The sequence below is a fragment of the Anoplophora glabripennis genome, unplaced genomic scaffold (assembly GCF_000390285.2).
Source record: "Anoplophora glabripennis isolate ALB-LARVAE unplaced genomic scaffold, Agla_2.0 scaffold6, whole genome shotgun sequence".
NCBI classification, from domain to species: Eukaryota; Metazoa; Arthropoda; class Insecta; order Coleoptera; family Cerambycidae; genus Anoplophora; species Anoplophora glabripennis.
The window spans coordinates 2,382,173-2,409,940 of NW_019416749.1; the positions used below are offsets into that span (position 1 = coordinate 2,382,173).

General features: G+C 35.1%; 2 protein-coding genes across 2 annotated transcripts; both read left to right on the top strand.

Moving 5' to 3' along the window:
• Positions 1-19: 19 nt before the first annotated feature.
• On the top strand, positions 20-27,768 carry LOC108911634 (otopetrin-2-like). Its single transcript, XM_018716616.1, has 8 exons — positions 20-228; positions 8,289-8,477; positions 9,696-9,815; positions 11,118-11,341; positions 23,062-23,238; positions 23,552-23,712; positions 26,538-26,724; positions 26,792-27,768. The coding sequence occupies exons 1-8, from the start codon at positions 20-22 to the stop codon at positions 27,766-27,768; spliced, it is 2,244 nt and encodes a 747-aa protein (XP_018572132.1).
• LOC111691896 (neprilysin-4-like) lies at positions 15,528-20,528 on the top strand. The gene is made up of 8 exons (XM_023455388.1): positions 15,528-16,206; positions 16,263-16,729; positions 16,806-17,077; positions 17,134-17,351; positions 17,410-17,668; positions 18,039-18,298; positions 19,890-20,246; positions 20,305-20,528. Exons 1-8 carry the CDS (start codon positions 15,528-15,530, stop codon positions 20,526-20,528), a joined length of 2,736 nt encoding a protein of 911 aa, XP_023311156.1.

The window sequence follows — 27,768 nt, forward strand, 5'->3', positions numbered from 1 at the left end:
TTCGCGATCGCAGGGGGCCATGGGAGACGACAGCTCTCCGGACCTGAGCCTGAAGCTCAGGAGGGGCTCCAGCGATTCCAGGGATTCCTTCTACATGGACTTCGACAGGGGCATCGACTCGGACATCGACGAGATGGCCACCACATCGGGGGCGGAGCACGGGGACACCACGGCGGAGACCACGGCTACCCCCACGGCTCTGGGCCAGGGGAAGGTCGAGGGTGCGAGGTAAAGTTTGGGTTTTTTTTCTTAAAAAAGGTAAATCTAGTTTTATACTGAAGTTTAAATATTTAAATTTAAATTTATATTAAAATACTGGAAATGTTTCTAAATAAAGCTTATAGGCCGGGAAATATAGAGTTGGATGCTACTTTTTGTTTCGGCAAGCTGAATTTATCACTATAGATGCTGAATATTATGTACAATAACATATTAGTTTCCACAGTCATAAAAATGGGGGGAAGATTGTTTACAGATTAATTGTATAATTTTTACGTAAATTCACGTTTTTCGCTTATAACTTTTTTTCGTTCATTTCCACGAGAAAACAGTAAAGTAATGTTTTTTTGTCTTCAAAAGACCTACAAAACTAGCTCTCGTGCGTCAAAAAATATTGATTTGACCAAAAGTTATAAACGGAAGAAGTTTATTTATTTCTTTTGAATTAAACATTTATAAACTGCGTTATTATTATCAGAACGTTTTGGCATCGCATCCTCTCATTCTTTATCACTGTCTAATAACTCACACACGAAATCTGGAATCGGTAAGTTGAATAGTTTACAAGTTATGGCCTTATAAACAAATTAACTAATTATTAGTCTGGACGATCACGAGGATTTTCCACAATCGCACTGATGTTTTTCATGGTCAATGTATTATTATGGAAATCTATCTATTTTTTTCATTTCAAATTTGCAACCTGGAATTTTTTTTATATTTTAGCTTTAGTTAGGTGCAAAATGAAATATACGACGTACGAGCATGATATAGTTATATATTATTACACATTCGGAAAGCTTATGAAAAGATCTTTAAGCTAAAAAAAAATCGTCAAGATTCGTTGAAAAACAACGGAGTTACAGACTGCCAATATATTATTTTCAAGCGAATTTCGCTTATTTAACGGCAGGACTATGAATATTATCGTCATTTTCGCTTCGCTTCCCCCACCCTTCCGCCGCGCCACGGCACGCCGAAAATCAAGCGACCTACTGACTTGACAATTTTTCTTATGCACTTTGGTCTTTTGAATACGAAAAAAAACTTTACTGCTTTCTCGTGGAAATAAACGGAAAAAAAGTTATAAGCGAAAAATGTATTTACGTAAAAATTATACATTTAACCACCCTGTAAACAATCTTCCCCCCATTTTTATGACTGTGGAAACTAATGTTATAGTACATAATATTTAGCATCTATAGTGATAAATTCAGCTTGCGGAAACAAAAAGTTCATTTTCCAGCTTATTTTCCTGGCCTATTAGTCTTACATTACTGTTTTTCATCTATAAAACTTATGAAAATCTTAAGAAAAATCATGGAACAAGATATATTAAGATAGAATTAATAATAAACACGGACAAGAATTATCATAATTGTACCTTTTAATAATGATTTATTATAGAAAATAAGGATTACGTATTACATAATTATCAACAGATTGTATTTAAAATGTTTAACTTTACTACATTTTTGTTTTTATTTTGTTACAGGGTACAGAATTCACGATTTTTTTAGGAAAAATTCCGAATATTGCATCTTTTATTAGCACTAATTCTGAAATAAAACACACTCAGTATTTAAATCAGTATACATACATACTGACTGGTTTATTTCAAAATTAAGTTTGCAAATATGGTTACAACTTATCTTTTCACATCACTAACATTTTGTATCAAATACCTACCAATAAACAAGACATGTTGGTGTTCCAGTTTTCCATCAAATCCATTTATCGTAATTTATTTTGTACATTATTTATTCACAACCATGATGGATACCGATAACAATACTCAGTAGTTTGAACTAATATAATAAAGGAATAAAAGCCACAGGTGAAAAAAAAACTCTTTCTGCGTATGTCAGATATATCTCAATATTTCTTTGAAAAATTTCTATAAATAATTTGAAATAAAAACGCAACATTGTGGTAAAATATATTTCAGTAATATCTTCAGAACATATAACTGAGCCTTCATAAATGATTACAAACCACTTGACTCACATTGCACGTTGGTAGTGTCAATCTAAAAATCAATATTAATGATTCATTTACAATGAACAATGACAAACCTATACGCTCGAGAGAATGCGATTGCCGATTGGATAAATAAGATGACGTGGAAAATTACACCAATCACTAGCCGGAGAAATTGAATTTTGTTTACTGTTTCAAACAAAATTACTGTTGTGGCATGTAATCATTTATGAATACAAATACAGAGGTAAATATTATTACTGTCGAATTCTTTTCATCAAATTTTATGAAAATACTTGTTATACAATAGTGAAAGTATTTTTTGGTATAAAATGGAGGACCACAGTAATGTAACCATTTTTCACAAAGCACTTTTTTCCGTGTATATGTACTTACATACAAGGATCTTATTTTTATATAAACATACTCAACAACGTCTTTCATAAAAAGTTAATTGATGGTAATCTCAAGTGTTTACAGCTGGAAATACCACAACTTCGTCTTCGAATGGCTCTGGGACATGTAAAATAGGATTTTATAGTGTAATTGGAACACGAAATAAATTTAAAAAATCCTCGAACAATAAAAAAATATATATACCTAGATAGTGAACTGCCAAGGCAGAAATCAACTTAGGCGGTACCCAATAATAATTATATACAGGGTGTTTTGGAAAAGGTAACATGAATTCAAGGGCTGATTAACAATTAAGACAATAATTTACTATGAACCATGAGTCTGTTGTATTTTCTTTTTGAGATATTGCGTTTTTCTCAACGATTTCAATAAGATTACCATTTTTATGCTGTATGAAACTTTACTTTGTAATATAAGATAGTGTAAAATGCCTAACTTAAAATAAAAAAATGATAATATAAATAAATGTCATTAGGTAAGGCCGAAACTAGCGATCACCAGCAGAGGGTCAAAATCTAATAACAGTAACGCTTTTAGTACTTTCAAAAACAAAAAATGTCAACGAGCTATACAGATTTTTGGAAAAGGTATGGCTAAAATTTGATTTAAAAAAATGGACGCCCATAGATTATCTTAATTTTGATGTTCCAACAGTCTCTGAATCTATGGTACCTTTTTCCAAAACACACTGTATGTGTATATTATATGTCGGCAAAAATCGTGATATATTATCTCCTTTATAAAGGAATGAGTAGATAAGTGTAAAAGGATGATTTAAAATATATTTAAAGAGAAATCTTGAAACCGATCTTTACAAAAAACATCAAAGGGAAGACGGGTGGAATGAAAACCAACAACTCGAAAGGTTTGATATGATATCATATCTCTGTCTTTATCTCTCCCTTATCCTGATTTGACATTAAAGGACACGTGCCATCCTCGAAGTTGTTTGAAAACGGGCACAAAACACAAAAAGTATGTCCCTCAATTTGCTTGCCTACATTTCCTACAATTCTCAAATAAAGGTGAGACATTAAATGTCAAGCAGTAATTAATTTCCGAAAACTTGCAAGTCACATCTTCAATCTATGTTAAGTTTGTCAAAAATCATTTTTAATCTTTTAATATATTATACAGGGTATTTCTTAATCCCAATGCCAAAAAGAATTAACACGAAAAATTCAAACGAACTGTTGGTCAGTTTTGATTCTCTACGAAGCTGCAGCATCTTGACAATGAGCTCTAAAAATGTTTTTCTTTAATACTTTCTAAATCAGTGGAAATAGATAAAATATATGTTTTAGCTATTGATATACAGTGTGTATCAGCCAAATGGAATAAATAAATGGGGGCGTGTTCGAAAAAACGCTCGGACACGTCGATTTGTATTTTTAGTTGCGCATTTTTTGAACAAAAACTTTTTATACAGGTCATATCAAGTCATATAACAGTGGTCAATACCAACTCTCTTATTTTAAATGCAACACCCAGTATATTATTCAATTTTTAGATTCTATAGAAAATTTTAGACATATTTCATGTACAATGTCCAATGTTCAATATTCAACTGTTCCGGAAATATTAAGTGTTTTCAGATTTATTGCAAAAATTAATATTAAAAAACGAAAATTATTTAATTACAGAAATTCGTTACAACACACTCAAAAACTAATAAGTAATGCTGTTTATTTATTAATAATGCAAAAAAGCAAAAAAAAAACATTAATGTCAATGTAGGAGATGTTCAAAATGCTCGTCGTGAACGTCTTGGCAACATCTTAATCTTAAATAGAAATTTCTTCTAACGTTACTCGACATCTCAGGCGTGATCAATCTAATCGCAAGCGTTATTCGTCTTCCTAAGTCAGTGAAGTCGAGGAGTTTAGTTTTGTATACAATACCAACTTTTGACATAACCCCATAAGAAGAAGTCTAATGGTGTCAGATCAGGGGATCGTGCTGGCCATTCCATCAATCTTCGCCTCCCTATCCACCGATTTGGAAATATTCGGTTGAGATACTGCCGGGCATTGATTGGGTTATGGGGCGGTGCTCCATCTTGCTGAAACCATATCATATTCGCTGGAACTTGTGAGTTTGCTGGATCAGGAAATAAGTTTGTCAAAGTTGGCACGACATTATTTTGGAGCAGTACTAAATAATTATCGCCATTCAAATTACCATCAATGAAAAAGGGACCTATGATATTATCTCCAACAAGTCCTGTCCAAACATTAACCTCTTCAGGGTATTGCGTATGTTCTTCTGTAATCCAGTGAGGATTCCCCCTAGACCAATAGCGGCAATTTTGACGATTAGCATGACCGAGAAGTGTAAAGGTGTACTCATCAAAAAAAAAGATTCTAATTGAATCACATTGTTATATAACATTGCCATCATTTGTTCACAAAAATACGTTCTCCTATCAAAATCGTCTTCCATGAGTTCTTGAGTTAGTTTCATTTTATAGGGATGCAGTTAATTTTCTTTTAATATTCGAATAATCGATGAATGGCTAACATCGAACATTGGGGCTGCTTTTCGACTAGAAGTATGTGGGTTTTCGTCAAACTCAAGCATAATATCCAATTTACTATCATAACTTATTGCACTGGCAGCTGCTTTATTTATCTGCCTTACATGTGCAAGCTATCTTTCGTGAAATAAGCGAGCAACTTTCATTTGTGTCCGTGTGTTATCTCCATAACCATAACTAATCATTGTTATTTTGTGCATCTCTGTTAAATGAACCATTTTCCTGATATGCAGTTAACGAAATTCAAACGACAACAACACTAACAACTACTGCCATGCAGGCAGACAACACGTTGCTAAGGGCAGGCGTTTTAAACAAAAGTAAACAAAACTATTTTATAATAATTTCTGTAATCAAATGATTTTCTTTTTTTAATGTTAATTTTTGCAATAAATCTGAAAACTCCTAACATTTCCGAAACAGTTGAAGATAGGTATAAGACATGGAATTCGATTTTCCATAACTCCCTAAATACAGAAATTCTTTTTGACTCTTGGAGTGTAAATTTTGATTTTGTAGAATTTAGTGATGATTTAAAAAATTATAGCATTTGGAAAATTTTAATACAGCACATTTCAAGTAAAGGTGAAAGATATATCAATGAATAATTATTACTACCAAGAAAAAATACACTAAAGAAGCCGATGGTGTTGCTCTTCAGGTTTTAATAAATATTTTGAAAATATTGGAAATGATTTTTTAAAACTTCTAGGATTTCATAATTCAGAACAATATATCCATAATTCAATACCGTGAAAGGAAAATTTTGCGACCTCCCAAAAATCCCGATCTAAATTCAATAGATTTTAAATAATTATCATTTGTCAGTCAATTGACATTTACGACCTTGGATTCCAAAAAAATATCTATTAGTGGTTTTTCGATATTTCAAAAAAACTTGCACTTTGCCTGTGAATATATTCAAATTTTTCAAAAAACCTTATAGGGAAAATCAAGAAAGTAGTAGTATTTTTAAGAGTTTGGGTACAAGTAGAAATTTTTGTAGAAGTTGACATTTTATTATACATTCACAAATAAAAAAGTGTTTCTTCATCTGGACGTAATCGTGCGACACACTGTATATGTACCTATTTTTCAGCCGTTCCAATGGGAATGAATTAAAATACAAATACAGTTTACAGAAATGGGTCTGCCATTTTATAAAATCAGTTTTCCGGATTTTCCTGAACTGACACGAACAAATAAAAGAGAATTGCTACCACAAAAAACCCATTCTATTCATAGTAATAATCATGCAGACGCGGTATTAAAAACCACCCTGTACACTGTCTCACATACCCAGAGTGTACCAGACCAATCGGCATAATAATGGTTCTATTAACTCAATAGCATAATTGGCCCATCTCTATTTGCACCCTTTCCAGTCGTTTCTGTGAGTGGCCTGGGGGGGGGAGGGGGACACGTGACGATCAGTGGTGCAAAAGTTAAGTGCAGTCGTGCATCCGTGGCTTGCATACATGAGGTAGGGAAATTTCATTAGTTCCTGTGTAACAAGAAATGCAAACGCTTTTCGCGCTATTGCTCAATTTGAACACGTGATTAACCCTTGGTAAGCAAATATTGAAATGTTTTATTTCTACGTAAATTATTCCACCATAACTAGGGGACTTTATAAGGAAGTAGTATTTTCTTCGAAAATAACGTCAAAAAAATTGTTTATTAATGATTGTAATTTCACCACAACAGGTTTTACTTTAAAAGCAAGAAAGACATTCATATGGATCCACATTTCAAATGGTTAATTTTGAAGATAATATAAGGTTCTTGAAAAAAAATATTATTTATAATATCTTTGAAATGAAAGTCTGTTGTTTTTTATGCATTTCTCTGACATCACATTTACTTCAAGTTTGGTCGCTCTTTTTACGATTTTTTCCTAGATAGAAATTAAAAAAGAGAAAGGGGTAGAATGCCATGTGAATTTCATTTGTTTGGGGAGTATGGCAACGCCCTGTATTCTGCATTATATGAACACGATTTATAAATATTCCTCACTAACAATCATAACCAAATATATGAATGATTGTACCTAACATTAAGTAGAAGATCTAATTTAAATTGCTGATTTATATTTTCAAATGTCATTATTTAATCGTGTCAACCTTGGCCATGAAAATGGTTGTTGCCTCTAACTACACTGATAAATAATAGGTCTGCAATTGCTGAGATTTATTCGTGATGGAGAAATTTTTAAATTGCAACTGTCGATCAGTACTGGAGACTCGGGTGAGATGACATACACTTTTCTACATCAGTGTCTGTATGCTTAAAATAGGAACGTGAAAAAAATATCCCACTAAAAACGCACCATCTTATTTTAAATCAATATTTTCTCAAGGATATAGGTACCCTCGCAAAATATTGAACATTGTTTTGAATTTGTGAAAATAAAATGGGTTTATTGAGAGTGGGTATAAAACAATGAGCTTATAAGCGTACTGGAGTACTGCCCAGTATTCCGTCTTAATTGATGCCTTTATCCCTAAATGATCGACTGAGTGGGTTATTGTGTCATGTGAGACTCTCGTAGAACATTGAGAGTTATATTTCAATTAAATAAGTAGTCCTAAGGGTCGAAAGACAACGAATACATTTGATACTGGCTCGTATATTCACAATGTCCAGGAACTCCGTCAGGGATAATGAATGACAGGGTGGACGTTCGTACACGGGCTATGATGGCTCCAAAGAGGTTCTCTCCGAATTTTCCGTCTCCAGTGTGAACTCGATTCGAATGTACCCGCTCTTATTTCTGTCTCTTTTATTTCCATGCTTATACATACATGTCTGTTGCATTCAAACCTTTTAATTTAGATACGAATACAAATCTCAACTTTAAGCTTTGAGGACAATTTTGAGGTTGACCATATATTAAATGTTTACTTTTTGCAGCAAAAATACAATAAATCGTTGTCAATTTCTAGTAATACATTGAATTTTTCTTTATTATCGTATATTTATGTGTGAGGTCATTGACCAAATCGCCACTGAAGTAGGTATCATAGTTTTGATATGCCAACTCAGCCGAGTCTCCCCTACTATTAATTTATACAGGGTGGGTCTCAGAAAGGCTTCATCCTCGATTAACGTTATCTAAAAACTATTCCGCTTCCAGTTGGCCGACCATTCCGCCGCAGAATATGAGCGGCGGCAGCAGAAGCACCGCTATGGGGGGCGGCGACCCCCTGCTGCCCTCTCCAGCCTCCCCAGCCCCCATCATCGTGTCTCCGGAAACGTTGAGCCACTCGTCGCCATCCAAGTCCACCAGGCAGTCTGCACACGTACAAATCGCCCCGCCACCCAAGTAAGTAGACACAAAGGACCGGATTGCTCTTTCGGGGACACCAGAGGAAGAAAAAGGTCTTCTTATAAATAGAGAGTTATGAAAATAAATGCGCATTTGTGTGGGGTTATTGCATCAGTAAACTCGGACTCGGACAAAATTAAAAACATTAAAATTTTAGTGGAATAAATAACCATGTTGTTTATTACTCTCTCTTTTAATTAAATTTGTGGTATTAAAAATTAAAAATAACATATTTATAATACAAAAATGTATTTTTTTTGTACTATGGTCTAATCATAATAATAATGCATCGAAAATACAGAGAGATCCAGAATGATTAAAGCGTTTGTTGAATGCAGCCTTGTATCAAGTTCATTTGAAATATTTGATTAAAAAGTGAACTTGGTTCTGGTTACTTATTTGGGGAAAATCAGAGCTGACGTTCGAACTCGCTTCGGGATGGCTCCGCCAAGTTCTTAAGTGGATCGTCGCTGCGGTGTTTGACATCTGTCCTCTTAGGACTGTGGTTTATCTCGAACTGGCTGAAATTTTAGATTTATGTAAGGCAACTTGATCTAGTGTCGCAGTTTAAATTTCGTGGCAGTCCAGGTATTGTTTTAGCATATAAATGTAGTATTGACAGACACAGGCATAGACTGCGATCTCAAACACTTCAATTATTCTGGATCTCTCTGTAAAATAGAATAGAAATAAAAAAACAGTAGTTGCTACTTCATGGTTTACTAACTGTCAGTAATTTATACTTTATCTTTTAAAATGTTTTAAGAAACTTCGTGGGCTTTTGCAGCTGTAAAAAACGGTACTATTTCGGCACCCTAGTATGGAAACTTCCATATCCTTTTGAGTATATTGGGAAAACATTTATTTTTTTGCTTGCATTTTCACGTCTATTACCGATGTTACCACCAGAATTATGCATGGAGGAAAATTTCAGCTAATGAACTGAAAAATTAATGTGGATATTAAAAAGTGTTAGGTTTTATTTGTTTATTTATTCACTACTTCGTAAAAGTGAAATGAAAGTAAAAATAGTTAAAAACTCTTTACTTTTTGAAAATCTACGTAACGTATATAGATAGTGTAAGGTACACCATCTCCAGATTAGTAGTTCTTTTTGATATAAAAACTGGGGGATGGCAATTTATTATAATATACATACGAGAATAAACTTCTCTAGAAGAAAGTGTTAGATAGTTGCATTTTTCCCAATTTCAGATTAATGTCGCCCGGACCATTGGCTATTGCAGGGTACTTTCATCAACAGCAGCCGTCATTGCCCATAGTAAGAAGATTATCCCGAGCTGAAAAACAAGAGGAATGGAGGCAACTGGGGTCGTAAGTATAAAAATATAATAAAACAATATAAATATTCATCTGGTGATGTCAAAATATGCTTTGCGTAAACCTTTTGGATAATATATTTATAATAATAGTGAACAAAGAATAGCATTTGAAACAAAACAGTATTTTCAGTGTAGAGAAATATAGGGGTCATATTCATGGTTCTACTTAAATTTGGAGGTTAAATGCATTGTGAACCGTGTCAGATAATAAGACGTAAAATGTTTGTACTGCACTTATTTTATAATTTGCAGCTAAATAAGAAAATCTTCATACCACTACAATATGTCATATAATTATTGTCTTTTAAAGTCAATTTTTTTTAAGAGTTGTATCAGATATCTAAAATTATTTATAAGAAGAAACTAATTGCAAATTTAACAATAAACTTGTATCTAAATATATCAGTTGCTTTTTTGCCATTCAATAAATAAGTATAAACTCTTGTTTATTAACCATTATCCTGAGATTCATTGAAACAGAACTTTGGACAGCGCTCATAAACGCGTTTCAGTGACAATTTTGCCGGATCAAGGCCGAGCATAGAGCTTCGCATCTCAAGTTTGGATCCCATTCATGTCCGCTAATATCCGGCCAACTTATTTATTTACGCCAAGGGAGCGAGAAAGCAACTTTTCCTTCTGCTCGGCACCGTTATTTTCTTCGACGCATCTCCCTCGTTCTCTCCCCGTGGCCCCGTATCGATTTCTGACCCCGAGCTCCATATCTTCCCCTGCCAGGGACGTCAAAATATTGCAAGTGACACATTTCGGCTTAAGGGGGGTGTATTTACGAGATGCGTAGGGCGTAAATATTTGTTTTCATTGAGTTCGAATCGAAACTGATCCTTATTTTTATTCAACTGGAATTTCTAACCTTAGGCACCTTCAGAGGAATTTTACGGAAGCATTCCCCTGAAACAATTATTTTTGTTTTTACCCCTCTTTTTAGGGAAATATTATATGTGCATGGTGTTCCAAAAGTAATTTTGATAGAAAACACGGGTTTTTAATTAATAATTGTACATTTTTTTCCTCTCCAATTTTGAATATAAAAGCGTTACTGCATATCTAAAGGTGAAGCCGAACAAAATAAAAGCAACATTGGTAATAATCCATTGAAAAAAGGATTTCAGTCAACCGAATTAATCCTTACACATACTAAATAGATTACGTATTAATTGGATTATTATATTTTTCCCTTGCGATCGGCTGAAAACAGAAAATCCGGAAACCGGACCAGCTTTCTGGACGAATTCCCATTTAAAATCGGAAATAACGACATCCTCATTTGCAGGGACGCCCTCGCCACCACCCTGTCAGCCCTTTACGGCAAACTGCTGGTGGTGATGGGCACCGCCTTCCCCATGGCCGAAGTCATCTCCACGTACATCCCTCCGTCCTTCTACGAAGCCTACTATCTGTACCTCTACATCGGCAGCATGTTCTTCTTGCTGTATATGTACGCCGTCCTGCTCAGGGATAAGAGAATGATGAAGAGTCAAGCCAAGGCCAGCTTGAGTAAGTAATATTTTAACTATTTGAAGGTGTACCAGAAAGGCTATCTATTCGGTAACAGCTTGTATATACAGTATTTTTAACAAGATTAACTTTTTTCGATAAAATGAAAAATAAAGATTTTCCTATTCAACACCTTTTCTGTGGACATACCGTATATAACATAGAGAAAAAAAGATGTATTGATACGAAGATAAAACACAACAAATTGCGTGCGCAAAATTATTGTCCCATGAAGCTTAACATACATATGTCTTCTCAGAGCGTCAGTGAATTAATTTTTTGGAGAAAAACATATCGACATTTTTATGTAATGATAGTTTTGAGTTATTCATAAAACTTATCTTTTTAAAAAAAATAAATCTAATGAATTTCCAATATTACTTCTGAGGAATTTAATATCTTCATTTGTCAATGCAACTGATAAGTTGTGCAGTAAATTATCAACAGTTCTGAACTGAAATAAAATACATCTTTACAGTTTTTCATCATATTATTAATGGATTTAACAGATCATTGCGTTTAATTGTTAGAAGTACGATATAGAGCTCCACAAAGTCTAATTTTGTGTCCTCTACATTTCCTTATTTACATTAATAATTTTCATAATAATTTTCACAGTAAAATTTTAAGTATACCTTTTGCTGACAACAATAGAATGTCCAATTGTAATTTACCTAAAAGGCCAAATATTTTGCCTCAGTCACAATATTTGTCAGATAACTGGTTTCTAGGTAATAAACTCACTATAAATCTATTTAAGACAAACACAACGAAATTTGTATAGAATTTGACCCCTTCTCTTGTTTTTGACGTATGTAGACACTTTTGTGTAATTAATATCTTTATTTATTTATTTTATTTAGTTTCAATACCCAACAGATTACTCCAATTACAGGACAATATTACTGCACTAGAGTACTATACCATAAATGGCAAAGATAAACTATACTACACAAAACATAATTATACATACAAAAATATAACATCAGGTTACAATGTAAAGAACAGAAGCAATTAATGTACTACAGATGTAAAACAGTTATGGCTACTGCAAATTTAGCCAATATGACATTTCATTTAGCCCATTGAAGTTGATGTCACATGTACCAGAAATCATATTAAAGTTATGCAACATATTATAAAAAGGTGATTTTATCAATAAATCTGAATTAGTATGTGGCACGTGAAAAGTATAGAGCTGGCGAGTCATAACAGACGTAAAATGATAAAATAATTTCTGCAACAAATCTGGTGAATCAATTCCATTATGTGTCAGCAAATAGAAGAATTTCAGACATTATATGAAATAAATACCTAAATGAATGTATATGTGTTCCACCATTAACCATTTTTACATCACTTTTCACAAAAAATGTCAATTTAAGTTCTTTAAAAAAAAAATGATTACTCCATATGCATACATGTGACTGGATACTGAAATATTTTTTGCGTAAATGTAACTTTTTAACCCAAGTGTTATAATGAAATTCAATTTTCCATCCCCATAGTTGCTGATGGATGTTCCCAACGAGAAATTTTTAATTAGGGGATCATCTATCACCGTCGCTCATTCATTTCAACTTTCTATGATAATTTTTGACAATTTAATGTAATATAACTGGCGCGCAATATATGGGCCTATTAATTTTATAGCGTTTAATGTTGTGGAAACTTATAATGCACGGAAAAAAATACCAAGCCCATAAGTATATCAGCATCAATCACTGTAAAATGAGGATCATTTCTTGACGGATTCGACAAAATTGTGGTATTTGAGGTTCTAAAAATCCGCGAGTGATTGTTGAGAAACAAATGTATCCACAACGTGTCACTGTTTAGTGCAAATTTTGGGCTGAAGGCATCATCAAATCGAATCGAAAATGTGGCATTAGCAAGATATGGATGTAGAAGACATGTGGTTTCAACAAGAAGGTGCCACATGCCATGCATCTCGAGAAACAATTACTACTGCAGAGCTATATACTGGTCGTGTAATTTCCCATTTTGGTGAACAGAGTTGGCCGCCCAGATCACAAGATTTAACGCCGCTGGACTTTTTTCTTTCGGGTACAAGATTTATGCCAACAAGTCCACGACCACCCAAGCCTTGAAGGAGGGAATTGAGCGCTGTATCAATGAAATTCAGTCGTATTTATGCAAAATGATCATGGAAAATTTCGACAAAAGAGTGCATATGTGCCAGCAAAGCCGTGGAGGCCATTTACCCGCTATGCTGTTCAACAATGTACTTTGAGTAAATAAAAAATTACAAATTTAATTAAAAACCTGTATTTTCTATCAAAATTACTTCTTTCGTGAATTTTAAAATTATCCAAGAGGTTACAGGAGGAATATGCAGGAAATATCCTTTAAAAAATATATTATCATTAAATCTATACTGGAGAATAGAATACTGAATAAAGTCTGCATTGGCGTAAAAGATATATTGAGAGCAGGATACCTTTTTCTCCGTGTGCAACTAACTGTCCTCATTTTTGTAAGAAACGAAAATCGAGCTGAAAAAGTCATTTTCGAAAGTTACGAAACTGGTACTGCAACTCCTAACCGACAAGTAATAAAGTTTCATACCTTATCAAACGTTTTATATTGCCATTTCACACACGTACGTAGGTCCCTGTGAGTTTAATGAATATTCATGAGTGCATGCATGTTACTTAGTTTTATGTAGTATGTAAATGGTACGATATCCGATAGTTTGCAATAATAATAAAATAAAAGCTTTAGTAGGTGCCCCGCCCTCGGACGTGAATAACCTTAAGTACCTACCTATATAATTACTGTAATAAATATTGATTTATTATATTATAACAGTATAAGAGTAATAAAAGATATTAGGTGATATTCAATAAAAAAATCCCTTGTTTGCGTTATATATGCCTATTGTTAGGATAATACCGCGAGTTATGTATCTGGTAGCGGCCAATTACAGACTTAATGCCCTTGATTTGTCGTTGTTCTCATACTAGGCTCTGTGGGGGCGGATCCACAGGTCAAAAATTCCTAGTTAAGGGTATAGAGGTACAATATAATTCTGTCGCGGCCAGGTACATAGGCAACAGCGTATCAACCCGAAAAACCATGATACCTACCCTAAATAAATTAAATATTTCCATAATTTATACTATTTAATTCATAAACTATTACATCTTAGTCCAACCAAATTACACTTGGAGAAAAAAAAATGTTACTTGGAAGTGGAAATGGTAAAAGGGCTTACAATAAATCTAAAAAAATAAATGCGTGAGCAGGAGCGGCAGAGGGTTGATTTGAGGGGTTGAAAAGTTATGAAAAATTCTATCATTGGGATTTCTGGCGAAAGTTGACGTCAAACAAAAAAGTATCCAATATAAAAGTTGTAGATCATGCAAAAATCTACAACTTTTGTAGAGGTCACTTTTTAACATAACATAAAAATTTCCGAGAAAAATGCGAAAAACAGTTTTTTTTCTGATTTTTCGTTTTTTATTTCTCATTTCAGCAAAACTAATTTAATTTTAACGAAACTGGGTGAAAGTATACCTTTATGTGTCTTAAATAACCACAATTTTTTTTTAGATAAAAAAATCAATAAGTTTATGAGATATTTATTTTTTTCGTCCTGAAACACTTTTATTCAAAGAAAAATTCTACTTAGAAAAATCATCGTACAGAGTTCTGCCAATAATCATGTTTTTCGTTTTGACATATACTTTTTGGTGAAATAAAAAAAACTGTAATCACAGTTCAAAAACATGCTAAAAAATGCGAAGAAAATAAAAAATGACGTAACAATGAATTTTTCAGTTATTGTTGATAATAATTTATCTAATAAGAATATTCAAAAACTGATTACACCGTTCAATTCTACGCAAAATAAAAATAAACTGTGTCTCACTGTTTGACCTAAAACTTTATTTGTGTACAGTATTGATATAAACATCTAAGTCGAATTACAAATGCACAATGGCGTCAACATTTTTGCAATCCGACGCTTTCAAAATCTATTGGAGGAGAGAGAGAGAGAGGAGAGAAGAAAAGTCAATACAGCAAAAAAATATCCAACAATTTTTTTTTAATCAATAATTTAAAAAGTTGTACTATCGTTTTCAATATTCAAATTCTTTTGCATTTCTATCCTTTCAGTTCCTTTTCCTTCTTTGTCAAAATTGACAAGAACTGACTGACAATGTCACACTGTCGCCAGTTTTTCCTCTTACTCTGTTCGTTATGTGCAACTATCAACCAAACTTCTTCCAACGTCTATTTACCAGGGTCCTTCGTCTTAAAACGTTACGACCAAACTGAAATCCTACCAGAAGAGGACCGAAGAGAAATCCTGCGAGACATCAAAACTATCTACGCTCCAGAGTACAGACCTTATGTGAACGAATCCATGAACAAATATATTAATCAAGAAAAAAGAGAGGCCAGATCTTATAATATATACGGCCATGCTAGGAGAAACTACGTAAAAACAAGCAGAGAACACCATACGAACACTTTCTTGTTGAAAAAGAATCGATTCGAGAGTAGGCAAGACGACGTATGGGAAGAACCCAAAGCTATAATATTAAACGACGAAGATGAAAAGAATAAGACCGTATCAAACACGAATGACTTGAAGATACCCTTTATAAACGACAGCTTCGTGGAGGATCTGAATTTAAAGGAGCTGCTCTACACAGAAAACTTTTTGAATTTACTGTCAAATATATCCAACAAGACGGATATAGACCTGCTAAAGGTAGTAACAGAGATATACAGGACGACAGAAGAAAGTGAAGAGAACAAAAAGGTGAACCTACTACAACAACCGTTTTCATGGACGAATATCGAGACTACTGAAGACATAAGGGCTGTGCAAGGCATGTACCAATAAGAGAGTGTAATTCAAACAGAAATGATCAATCACTAATTTTAGGTAAAACCATGAAAAGTTACATGAACCTTGAGGTCGACCCCTGCATCGACTTCTATGAGTACGCTTGCGGCAGCTGGAAGAAGATCTATACCATCCCTCCCGACAGGGCTACCTACGATACCTTTGAAATGGTGCGCGAGAACCTGGATTATATGCTAAAGAATATTCTGCACGGCATCATAGAACCACCCATGAACTCTACATACCCTTTCTCCACCAACTTCATAGACAAGAGCTTCCACCCTAACGATACGTCGGATGCCACTATCAAGGCGAAAAACTTCTACAATTCCTGTATGCGAGAAGACATCCTCGCCAAAAGAGGCGACGAGCCTTTGAGAGAGATACTGAAGCAGTTGGGAGGGTGGCCCATTGTGGACCAGAATTGGACGGAGGATAATTTTGACATGGTTTGGTTGATGGCTAGGTTGAGGTTGCTAAACAACGATGTTCTAATAGCCCAATGGGTAAGGTTCAGATATTGACCAATTGCTTATTGAAACTAATTATTTACATAATAATCATAATTCCTCTCACTCTAAGGTAGGACCTGACATGAAGAATTCGCACGAGTACATCGTGCACCTAGATCAAGCGGCACTAGGTCTACCAGCTAGAGAATATTACTTGGAAGATGTCAACATTAAATACCTCAGAGCTTACAAAGTATTTATTCTTACAATTGCACGACTGATGGGTGCACAATCACTATCTTCAGAAAAGGACGTTGACGATATCATCCAGTTCGAAGTGCAACTAGCTCAAATCATGGCTTCTTCGGAAGAAAGAAGAAATATTTCGGACGTTTACCTTAGGTACATATCATAAGGAATCATCAAGATGAAATATAACTGAACATGTTTTGATCTAGAACGGATTTGGCCGCGTTGTCGCTGTACTTCCCTCAATTCGATTGGAAACATTATTTTTCCGTAACTCTAGGAGACGACATCGATTTAAGGACGCCCGTAGCTTGCTACTGCGCTAGGTATTTGCACGAATTACTGTACCTGTTAAGCAATACGGACCACAGAACCCTTCAGAATTACTTGATTTGGAGGTTTGTCAGACATAGGACTAATAACTTAGGTAGCAGAACAAATACATGAATTTCCTTATATTACCTTAGATGAATTATTCTATTTAGACCACAGATTCACAGAGGCTAAGCAGAGATTCTACTACATATTATTCGGCAGAGAAAAGCCACCGCCCAGGTGGCAGTTCTGCATATTCGAAGTCAACTCCAACATGGGGATGGCTTTGGGATCTTTGTTCGTGAGGAAATACTTCGACCAGAGCAGCAAAACTGATACAATAAAAATGACCAAGGAACTACAAGACGCTTTCAAGAAGACTCTTTCGGAAAACAGTTGGCTGGATGAACACACGAAAGATTACGCCAGGTAGTTGGTAAATAAAGTAAAAATAGTTAGATCGTTAATTTAACAATTTGTACCGAAATAGAAACAAAATACATGAAACTGTTAATATTGCGGGAAACAACTACTCTTCGGACTAATGCCTCGAGCAGCAATGAATTACACCATCAATATCTAATCAATTCAGGTCATTCGTAAGTCGAATCCCCCAGACATATACCCGTTTCGAATTTATTAGTCCTCATTGCTACATTATAGGCGGGACAACTGACAAATGATCCGACTATTTTTAGTAACACAGACATGGAGTGTTGGTAAGAGATCTATGAACGGTCACTACACTTCAATTTCTAGATGTTTGAAGATTAAATTAATCGATTAAAAAATATCTTAGAATGAAACTGGATTACATGGACTTGAAAATCGGATACCCGGACTTTATCCTTAACGAATCAGAATTGGCGGAGAGGTACTACGATGTCCAGATTCATCCGGGCTACTTCTTCGAAAACATCCTGACGGTACTGCGTCATACCACGAGAGTAGAACAAAGAAGACTGGGGACGGAGGTGAACAAGACAATGTGGAGCACTCCTCCAGCCGTAGTAAACGCGTATTATAGCAGGAATAAGAACCAGATCATGTTTCCTGCGGGTACGAGCATAAATCATAAGAAAATTGTTTCCTAAGAAACATATAGCAGATTTTGGTTCTCAATATTTAAAAAAGTCTGTACAGGGTGTCCGGAAGTTCCATATTTGGAAGGGCCCTTCATTCGAAAAAGGGAAAATATTATCCTAAAATACTTCTTATGAAAAAGATGACCACAACAATTCTAAAAATAAGTATAAAATAAAAAATTCGTTTTCAGTGGTGAACAATCATAGCATTATGACGCATGTCAGGTCCTATGGTTAAATTAACTATTTTTCTTCAAATTTCCATGTGTGAAGTCGTTCTTCCAAGTATATGAACGAAATTTCCCAACACCTTGAATAGAAGGATCCTTATCAAGTTTATAGAGAGGTGTCAAAAAAATTGTATACCAGATTTCGAAAGGTACTGGTACTGATTAAAACAACAAAAGTATCTCGAAAGAAGTTCTTAAAATGCTTGTAAACACAGTTGCGATTCTTTAAAAGGTGGATAAAAAAAACAAGTTTAAACTTATTTTAAGAAGGTCAGTAGATCAGTTTTTTGGAATTTTATATCTACCATAAAATTTTTACGTCAAAGCCAATAGTGACATTGAAATAAGCCGTATCTGTTGAGAAGGGGTAGTTTCGTAATGGTAAGGGGTTGTTTCCCACACAACTTTTTTATTTAAATAAAGACGGCATTTTTAACACCAGATATGAACAATATTGACTTTTTTCTACTGTAACAATGAATCAGAAGCGTCACCATCAAATACGATAAGATTTTATATTTTTTGCAACTGCGTCCTTCTCCTGCTTAAGCATAATTTTAGGACATTTATGTTCATAAGAACTTTTTCTCTTATTTTGATCAGTACTATCATCTGCCGAAGTCCGGTACACTATTTGATTGAGGATACCATAGATTTCGACCACTTCGTCCCCACTGAATCAGCAGCAATATACAAGGTGTTTTGTAATGAATGGACCATGGGAGGTCCCTGGACCTTAGTGCAAAAGTTAATAATGACAAACATACATAGGGTCAAAGATGAAAAAAAAATTCTCAGTATATTTTCGCGCATAGTATTTAGACCAAATATCTACGAGAGTTTATCGTGATGCGGAATTTGATATTTTGCATATTTTATAGGTAACCCTATGTTTGGCATGCAGTGAACATGTAAGAGCAGGTTTCAACTTGTTTTATCCTCACAGTGATTTTTTATATTAATACTTTTCTACGAATAAAAGGTATTTTTAGTTGACATTACTAAGAGCATCCGTTTACTGGGAAAAAACGGATTTAACTTTGCAATGCAAGTAACAAGTAACCGTAAAAAAAATTCCTTAGGTCACCTACAGCCAAGTTTTATTGTCAAATTTTATATTTCCTTTTTAATACCAATTCTAAAGTAAATAAAGCTTATTTAATAAAAATGCCTCACCACAACTTGTTTTGTTTGCCAATAATGAAATGACATGATTTCGCTTTATTGGCAACAAAAAGAAAGGTGTTTCATTCTAAGAACCGCTCTTTACAGTATGGCCCATTCGTAACAAAACACCCTGTACAATTTCATAAATCGTCGTCGACTGCACCGTAGGTATGCTCCAGCCGCCTTTCTACAATCGCCACTTCCCCAAAGCCCTAAACTTCGGCGGTATCGGCGTGGTGATCGGCCACGAGATCACACACGGCTTCGACGACAAAGGCAGGCTCTTCGACCACGAGGGCAACCTGCATATGTGGTGGCGGGAATCCTCCATAGAGAAATTCTACGAGAAATCGCAATGCCTGATAGACCAGTACGACCAGTACGTATTACCCGAGATAAAAGTAGCTTTGGACGGTTATCTGACTCAAGGAGAGAACATCGCTGATAATGGAGGACTGAAACAGGCGTTCAGAGCGTACGAAGCTTGGCTGAAGAAGCATCCCGAGGCGAATGAAACGTTGCCAGGTTGAGGTTTGAATCCATAATGTTAAAACTGTTAATTAACAAATGTTTCTATATTAAGGATTAGATCTGACGGGAAAACAATTGTTTTTCTTGAATTTCGCTCAGGTTTGGTGTGGCCAGCAAAGGATAGAGGCCGCTGAAAGTCGGATAAAGACGTCGGTCCATTCTCCGGGAATATTTAGGGTTATTGGAGCGTTAAGTAATTCTCAGGAGTTTGCGAAAGCCTACGGGTGTCCCAAGAATAGTCCGATGAACCCGGATTATAAGTGCATAATATGGTAGAAAGGAAATAAAGTCTTGTTTAAATATATATAAGTGTACTTTACAATTAGTTATTTTTTATTCTAGATTCTAGGTCGTTTATGTATTCAAAAATGGAGAGTTTTTTTAAACACCAACGAGTAAAAACCATTCTGCAATGCCAAAGGGGCTTAACAACGAAAACTGTTTTGAAATATTGTTAAAATTTGCGAAAAGGGGAGCCAAATTTTGGCATTTACTACAAATTAATTTAACGTATAAGTAACTGTAGAAACCAGACAGACAAAATAGCAACACCTGCGAGTTTCTCATTACACCAGATGCATTTACATCAAGTGACATCTGATGCACCTACAACGGTTCTTTTGTCAACTAGTGACAAAAGCAAATAGTTTCTAATTAAACTAGTCAGTTTGTTGGTGAGGCATCAGTCCACGAAAGATTCATTTTGGTTTTTTGTGTGAACTGAATGAATTCGCAACCGAAAGGGATACATTCACAAAAAAGAATATAACATGGCTAGTAGTAGAAGTAAAACAACGTACTACTGGCCGTTCTAGAGGCTGAAAACTAAATCAAAATGGAAACTGTCAATTTTCCCAACCAAGAGGGATGCGTCAAGAAAAATTAGATATGATATGGCTAATACAATATAAAACAATGTATTGTTGGCAAAAATTTTATCACCGCCGTTACAGAGATTGAAAACTGAGTTGGAATGGAATTTTACTGTCAATTTCTTTGGATTAATACATAAGTACATGACTTCGCAACCAAAATGGATGCATTAACAAAAATTGGAGAAGACATGTGAGAGTTGTTTTCGGTGTACAGCAAAATGAAACTCTCTCTCAACGGTAAAATAAAAGTATTCTTATTGAAAACAATAGTACAGTGAAAGGAACTGTTGTCAGGGCGAGCGTTTGTTGAAAAGTCTTGGTATGGAGTCATTCGCATGTATATGTATCTAGTCCTGGCGCCAATCTGCCGTGGACCTTTCCTGGAACCCTGGTGCGTCCCGCGTCTGTTCTTTGTCCTTGCAACTATTTTTGTCACCGCAGTTGTGTTATTTTAGTGAATACGTACATACCGTAACTTCGCAACCGAGAAGGAAGCATTAACAAAAATTGGAAATTACATTACTAGTAAAGTTGTCATTTATATGACAATGTGAAATTAGCAGCACATAATGACGCATCCCAAATTCAAATTCAAAATTCGCTCAACTTTCCAATTGGAACCACGAATCCGTCTTCAATTATTCTACGCAAGGCCAAAGTGGAAACCCATGTTCTAGGGTACCCAAACTACTGTCCACGAAAAGCAGAAGGCGCGGCGCGGAAATATTATTTTCAACTACGTTTCCAAAATTTCCGCCAAAGTTTTCAAAGAAGCTCCCAACCGACCCAAACACCGATACCGCAGTTGGCGCCACCGCCGGAGGGTGATGCTGTCAGCAGAGAAATAGAAAATTCACCTTGGTTTCGAATTTCTGAAAATAAAAAACTACTCCGAAAATTGCAAAATTTGAACTTAATTTTGATAGTTTTGTGCAGAAAAAATTAATAAAGATACAGTACATGACAATTTGCACATTAGAATGAATAACTGAATAACTTTTATAGCAACTGTAAAAACAAATATACAGGGTGGCATAAAAGTATGGGAACCCCAAAAAATTCCGGAAGATATGCAATTTTCGGAAAAACCAAATATAGGAAAGTTAGGATTTTTCCCTGGCTATTCAATGATGACCATGCCATGACCACTGACCACTGACCACGTGGTCATTATGGGGTCAAGACGATTTTTTTTAACGGGAACCCCCCTTTTTGACCCCGGAAATGAAAAAAGCGGAAAATTTTACGTTCGGATATGACTTTGACCATTTCAAAAATTTCAATTCAAAATGACGGCGAAATCAAGATGGCGGACGAAATTTTTGAAAGTTAACCGATTGTCACCAAATTTTGTATACGGAGGTTTTCGAGGTCGCTGATCACGAATCCGAGGTCAGATTTTCAAAATTCAAGATGGCGGATCCAAGATGGTGGATGGGATTTAATCAATAGGGACCAAATTTGATATACGGGGGTATTGGGGGTCACTGACCCCATATTCGTGATCAGCAACCTCAAAAACGGCCGTATACCATCTTTGATGCAAATCGACTGATTTTCAAAGAATTCGTTCGCCATTTTGAATCCGCCATCTTGAGTTTTGCAAATTCGGATCCGTGATCAGCGACCCCAAAAACCGTGCGTTGATGTTTCGATACCATTAGATCTAATATGCTATAGATGTACACTTCAGTGACTAGTCACTACTATTGGCCGTTACTGACACTGCCAACTTAACAACTTAACGAGACGTGACTAAATTGGCAATGTAAAAGCAAAGTTGTTTATTTTATAACATCCAGTAAAAAACATGATAATAAAAAAAAAGTAGGTAATTATGCTATTTATTAACTTTATTTTACAGGTATTTTATGTTTACATAACAAGAATATATCTCGTATAGAAACTGCTATATCTTATTATATTTTTTTCAGAGGCTGAAGAAGCTAAAGAAGAAAGCTTATCTGACGAAGAATCCGACAACGATTCCAACTCCACTAGCGTGGCGGACACCGTCAGCTCCCACAGCTATAGACCCAGAAAGTCCTCGCTATCCTACTCTGAAAAACAAAACCACTATGGTAGCTTTTACCTGAGAATGGGAGCTGTAGGTTAGTATCAAACAAGATTTTTGTGTACCTAGATTTCTGGCATCGAAACACATTGTCTGTCTTCATTTGATAGTTTTTTTTACGAGTTCAATCACCTACGATGTATGTTTTTAAAACATGATTTGTTTATGATTAAATACTTACTACCTACTATTTAGTTTTTAACTAAATGCAAATATGAAAATGCGGCCTGCTTAATAATAATATACTGCTACATCGCCCTCAGACGTCTCCGATTTTTTTGGGCTAATCGGTGCGATTTGAAAGAGAGGTGGAAACATTATAATTATATACTCGCATTCTCTTGTTTCAGCCTTCGGCATCGGGAGCATGATCTACTCCGGCCTGGAGTTCGGGCAGTACTTCGAGTTGGAGAGGAACACGAAATGCCACAACGTCCTGCTGGCCCTCACCCCGGCCACGAGGATGGCATTTATTTTTATACAGATGTACTTTATATTTTTGAATAACGAAGTGAGTCTATTTTTACTTGCTCTTAATTGTCACGGGATGTCTCCTCGAATTTATTGCTCCCGAACCGAATTGTTTGAGGAAATTAATGCCTGTATCGCGTTACAAGATAACGTCCTATATAAGTGCTACAAAACGCACTTTAGACATCATTAATTTCTAACGCCCTTCGTCACATGACAGCGTGCAGATGTATCAACGCGGAAGTTAGTTAAAATGGACAGATATTGTTTTCAGTTGGTTATTAAAAGTGACTATTATTTCCTCGAAAAAATTTTTTCAATATGTACAGGGATAAGAAGAAAAACTATAGGAATTTTTATAAATTTTCTATAAATAAGCAATGACCCTACAATTTCCTGGCACTAATATTTGGATTTTCAACAGCAGACGCCACAACCTTAAACTAAATATTATCGTTGTTACTTTTATGTCTCCTGGTAGTTTTCTCATAATTCGCATTTGCTGCTCATTCAAACCTTTCCTTCACATTTTCAAAACAGTGGATCTCTGTAAATTTGGATTATTTGCTTTGTAAATACGTGCTGCTAGCAAACATTTCCCATATTTTTTAATTCTTAATCACTTGTAGCGATTTTTTGTTAATTTTATTTTATTTGCAAATAAATGGTAACTTTCCTTAAAGACTTATTTATTAAACTCAAATATCTAAATGTTTCAGTTATTAATTTTTATTTTAAATAGTGTAGCTAGACAACTAATAAATTTAATAAAAATAAATAACCTTACAATATTTTTCCCGACAAAGGAACGGGCGCAAATCTGGTATTTTACATAAAAATGGTTTTTTTGCAAAAACTACGCAACTTATTTATAGGGAAAGCTATTAAAAAATTGTTGGGTCTACAGAAAGGCATCTAATGAAATCATAAAACACAGGGTGTTCTATTTGAAAGAGTCGAGATTTTTGAAATCTTAAATTATCAGGTTTGGCACCATTTTTTTGCCACCTGTATATCGTAGATCAACTTTTGATACGTTTTTTGAGAGAGCCATCTTCACTCTACAGTTCCTGAAAAAAAAAAAAATAAAATTCTAGCTGTCATACAATCATAATAATGTCAACTACTAGAAGTGACGAAACATAAGAAAAAAAAAATAAAAAGTCGATTATCTCGAAAACCATCAATATTTTAATAGATATCATAACACAACGTCCTGTTAATTTTTCACGTAGAATTCGATAATGCCATAAAAAATATAGGTTTTCGTTAAAAAAAATTAAGTTGGTACATGCCCAGGAAAAACTGAACACCCTATATATGCAAATATATTTTCATTTTGTGCAGCTCGGGAAAGTAGGCAACTCTGTAGAAAAAAAATTAAGTTATATCTTTTATTAACCTAGATATTGAACTTACGCGCACTGGGTGGACACGGTGTAGTTAAGTTTTTGACATATTCATTTGGCCATATTCACTTAATATTAGAAATGAAATTTTATATCGTAAGAAAAAATTATATACATACAAATGTGCAAAAATAAACACGGTGTTCCATTAAAACACCCAAGGTAGATCTAACCCGATTTTCTATTTTATCGTAACACTTTTATTCGTGTATGTTTTTTCATATCTTAAATAATAATGAAGATATAAAATTTTGGACCACCCGGTATTTTAATACTTTCAATACAAAAAACAATTTCCTATAATTAATACCAAAACGAATTGTATTTAAAAAAGATCAGTCAGTAATTGTTCCTCTTATATGTTTCTAAATATAAACTTTAACCGTTAAAAGGTATTAAGGAACTTTCAATTTTCTTGTCTTTCAGCAAGGCTATAAAATAAATTCAGTATCTCTGTAATATAACTGAAGTGTGGTACATCTTTTTCCCTTCTCTTTGTTATCTATTTATAATCATGCATTTCTTTTCAAACACATGTGTTTCACTAATTATTTGACAGGGGTTTGTTCTCATGATAAATTATAGATATCTAGAATTCTTTGAAGTATAGGCCAGATATTTTGTTTATTTCCATTTTGTTTTTCTTCTGGAAAATAATAAATTGAATATTCACTCTCACCTGAAACTTGTAGCATAGCACTGATCTGCTAAAATTGTCAAATATGGAGTTATGTATATGTTTGTCCCTACCGGTGAAACGGATTCTTCCATAGTTATGTTATTTTAAATTTAATGAAAAAATGTTTTATATAAAAGTTGTCTGGAATTATATTGAGCATCCCTGTAAAATATTTTCAGTTATACAAGATACTCCGTTTCTTCTGGACGATACATAACTTCGTTATTTTAAATGAAACACCCTGTATATAAGTGATTTATCAGATTCCTCGCTTAATTTTAGGTTCACTTTGTTGACCATACATAGTACCTAGAACCCGTCGTTTCCGATATATTCGACTGTTTCTGGAAAAATTCAACTCTTCCAAGTAGCATCTAAACTAAAAGAATTAGGAACATGCGGTTTACACAGTTCATTTCAGCAGAAATTTCTCTATCTTTTACGTTTTTTGAAAAAAAAAAGTTATTCAGGACCGAAAATTACCGACTAGTTTTTTGGAATTTTAGATAAAAACAAATTTTTCTCGAAATCTGTTAGAGAATAATATGGCAAACCTTCAATCGAAGTTATGTATCGTCCAGAAGAAACGGAGCACCCTGTATAACTGTAAATTTTTATTACAGTTATGGCAACTTTATTATAAAACATTTTTTTATTAGATTTAAAATAAAAGAGCTATGGAAGAGTCAACATTAGGTGAAACATCCGGTATTATTATTTACTGTACTCCTTTAGTAAATAAAAGAAATAGAAATATTGCATTGTCTTATTTTTCAGCAAATGAGGGTATACAAACACAAACTAGCCGCGCGATTCGGTCTTATGCACATGATAGGTACAAATCTCTCCGTCTGGCTGAACGTACTGGTACAAGAAACCAAACACGAAATACTCACATTTTACAACCCCGAAAACAACTCTTTGAAGATATCACATCGCATCCCTTATAAAGGAAACATTCTAGGTAGATATCTATCAAGCAAAGCCAGCAAATCGAATTGAGGATTTATTATACCAAAAATTTCTTTCAGGACTGCCACTGGTGGCCTCCGATCACCCCCCGGAAACCCACGGCCACCACATCGTCGCCAGAGGCTTGAAGGGTCCCCACCACCTCTACGAGTGCCGACGCACTAACATTATAGGCTCCCTTGTCCAAGACGCTTCCCCTTTCCTCTTCCCCTGTACCATCGAATACAGCCTCATCTGCGCCGCCATCCTCTACGTCATGTGGAGGAGCATCTCCAAGATGCCTCCCACAGGTCTAATCTCTAGGACTAAAAGTGGAATCACCCAGTACAAGAAGAGCCCTCACCATTACTCTGTGGACTGCGCCAGAGCCCACAAGGGTCTCTTCGTCGGTATCCTCTTGCTCGTCCTCACCATAATCTCCCTCATACTCTTCTTCGTGTTAATCTCTCGCGTAGAATTCGTCGGACTGGCCGTGGTGGAGGTCAACATATGCGAACTGGTTCTGTACGGTTTGACGACCCTAGCGTCGATCGTGGGGATGTGGCAGGTGAGGCAGCTGAAATACGACGGTAGTAAGAACCTGCAACTGGACAACATCCTCTTGATTGGCGCCCAGACTGGAATGTTCATCTACAGCACCTTCACCATAATCGGAGGACAGTTCACTTTGCAGCGGAGCACCGTGCTGGTGCTTGTCACGGCTCTAGCTTCACTTTTACAGACCACCTGCCAGACAATCTTCATACTAGACGCCTCCAGGAGGACCTGCGTGACTCCAGATCAAATGAAGAAGAAGCCTGGTAGGGAAATAGTCACTTTCCTTCTAGTCACCAACCTAGCCATGTGGGCTATTAATACCTTGGAGAAATCTAGAGCGGAGTCACATCCTATCCAGCTTCATTTCTATGGTCTTTGGGCGTGGACCATCATCACCCACGTGTCTATGCCCCTCGCCATTTTCTACAGGTTCCACTCTACTGTGTGTCTGTGCGAGATTTGGAAGAGGGCGTACAAAATGAAGCCTACTTACATGTGA

Coding starts and splice junctions, on each gene's coding strand:
- LOC108911634 (XM_018716616.1), top strand. CDS start 20: ATGGGAGACGACAGCTCTCCGGACCTGAGCCTGAAGCTCAGGAGGGGC. Junction 23,239..23,551: donor CCTGAGAATGGGAGCTGTAG/GTTAGTATCAAA, acceptor CTCTTGTTTCAG/CCTTCGGCATCGGGAGCATG. Junction 23,713..26,537: donor TTATATTTTTGAATAACGAA/GTGAGTCTATTT, acceptor CTTATTTTTCAG/CAAATGAGGGTATACAAACA.
- LOC111691896 (XM_023455388.1), top strand. CDS start 15,528: ATGTCACACTGTCGCCAGTTTTTCCTCTTACTCTGTTCGTTATGTGCA. Junction 16,730..16,805: donor ATGTTCTAATAGCCCAATGG/GTAAGGTTCAGA, acceptor TCTCACTCTAAG/GTAGGACCTGACATGAAGAA. Junction 17,669..18,038: donor CACACGAAAGATTACGCCAG/GTAGTTGGTAAA, acceptor AAAATATCTTAG/AATGAAACTGGATTACATGG.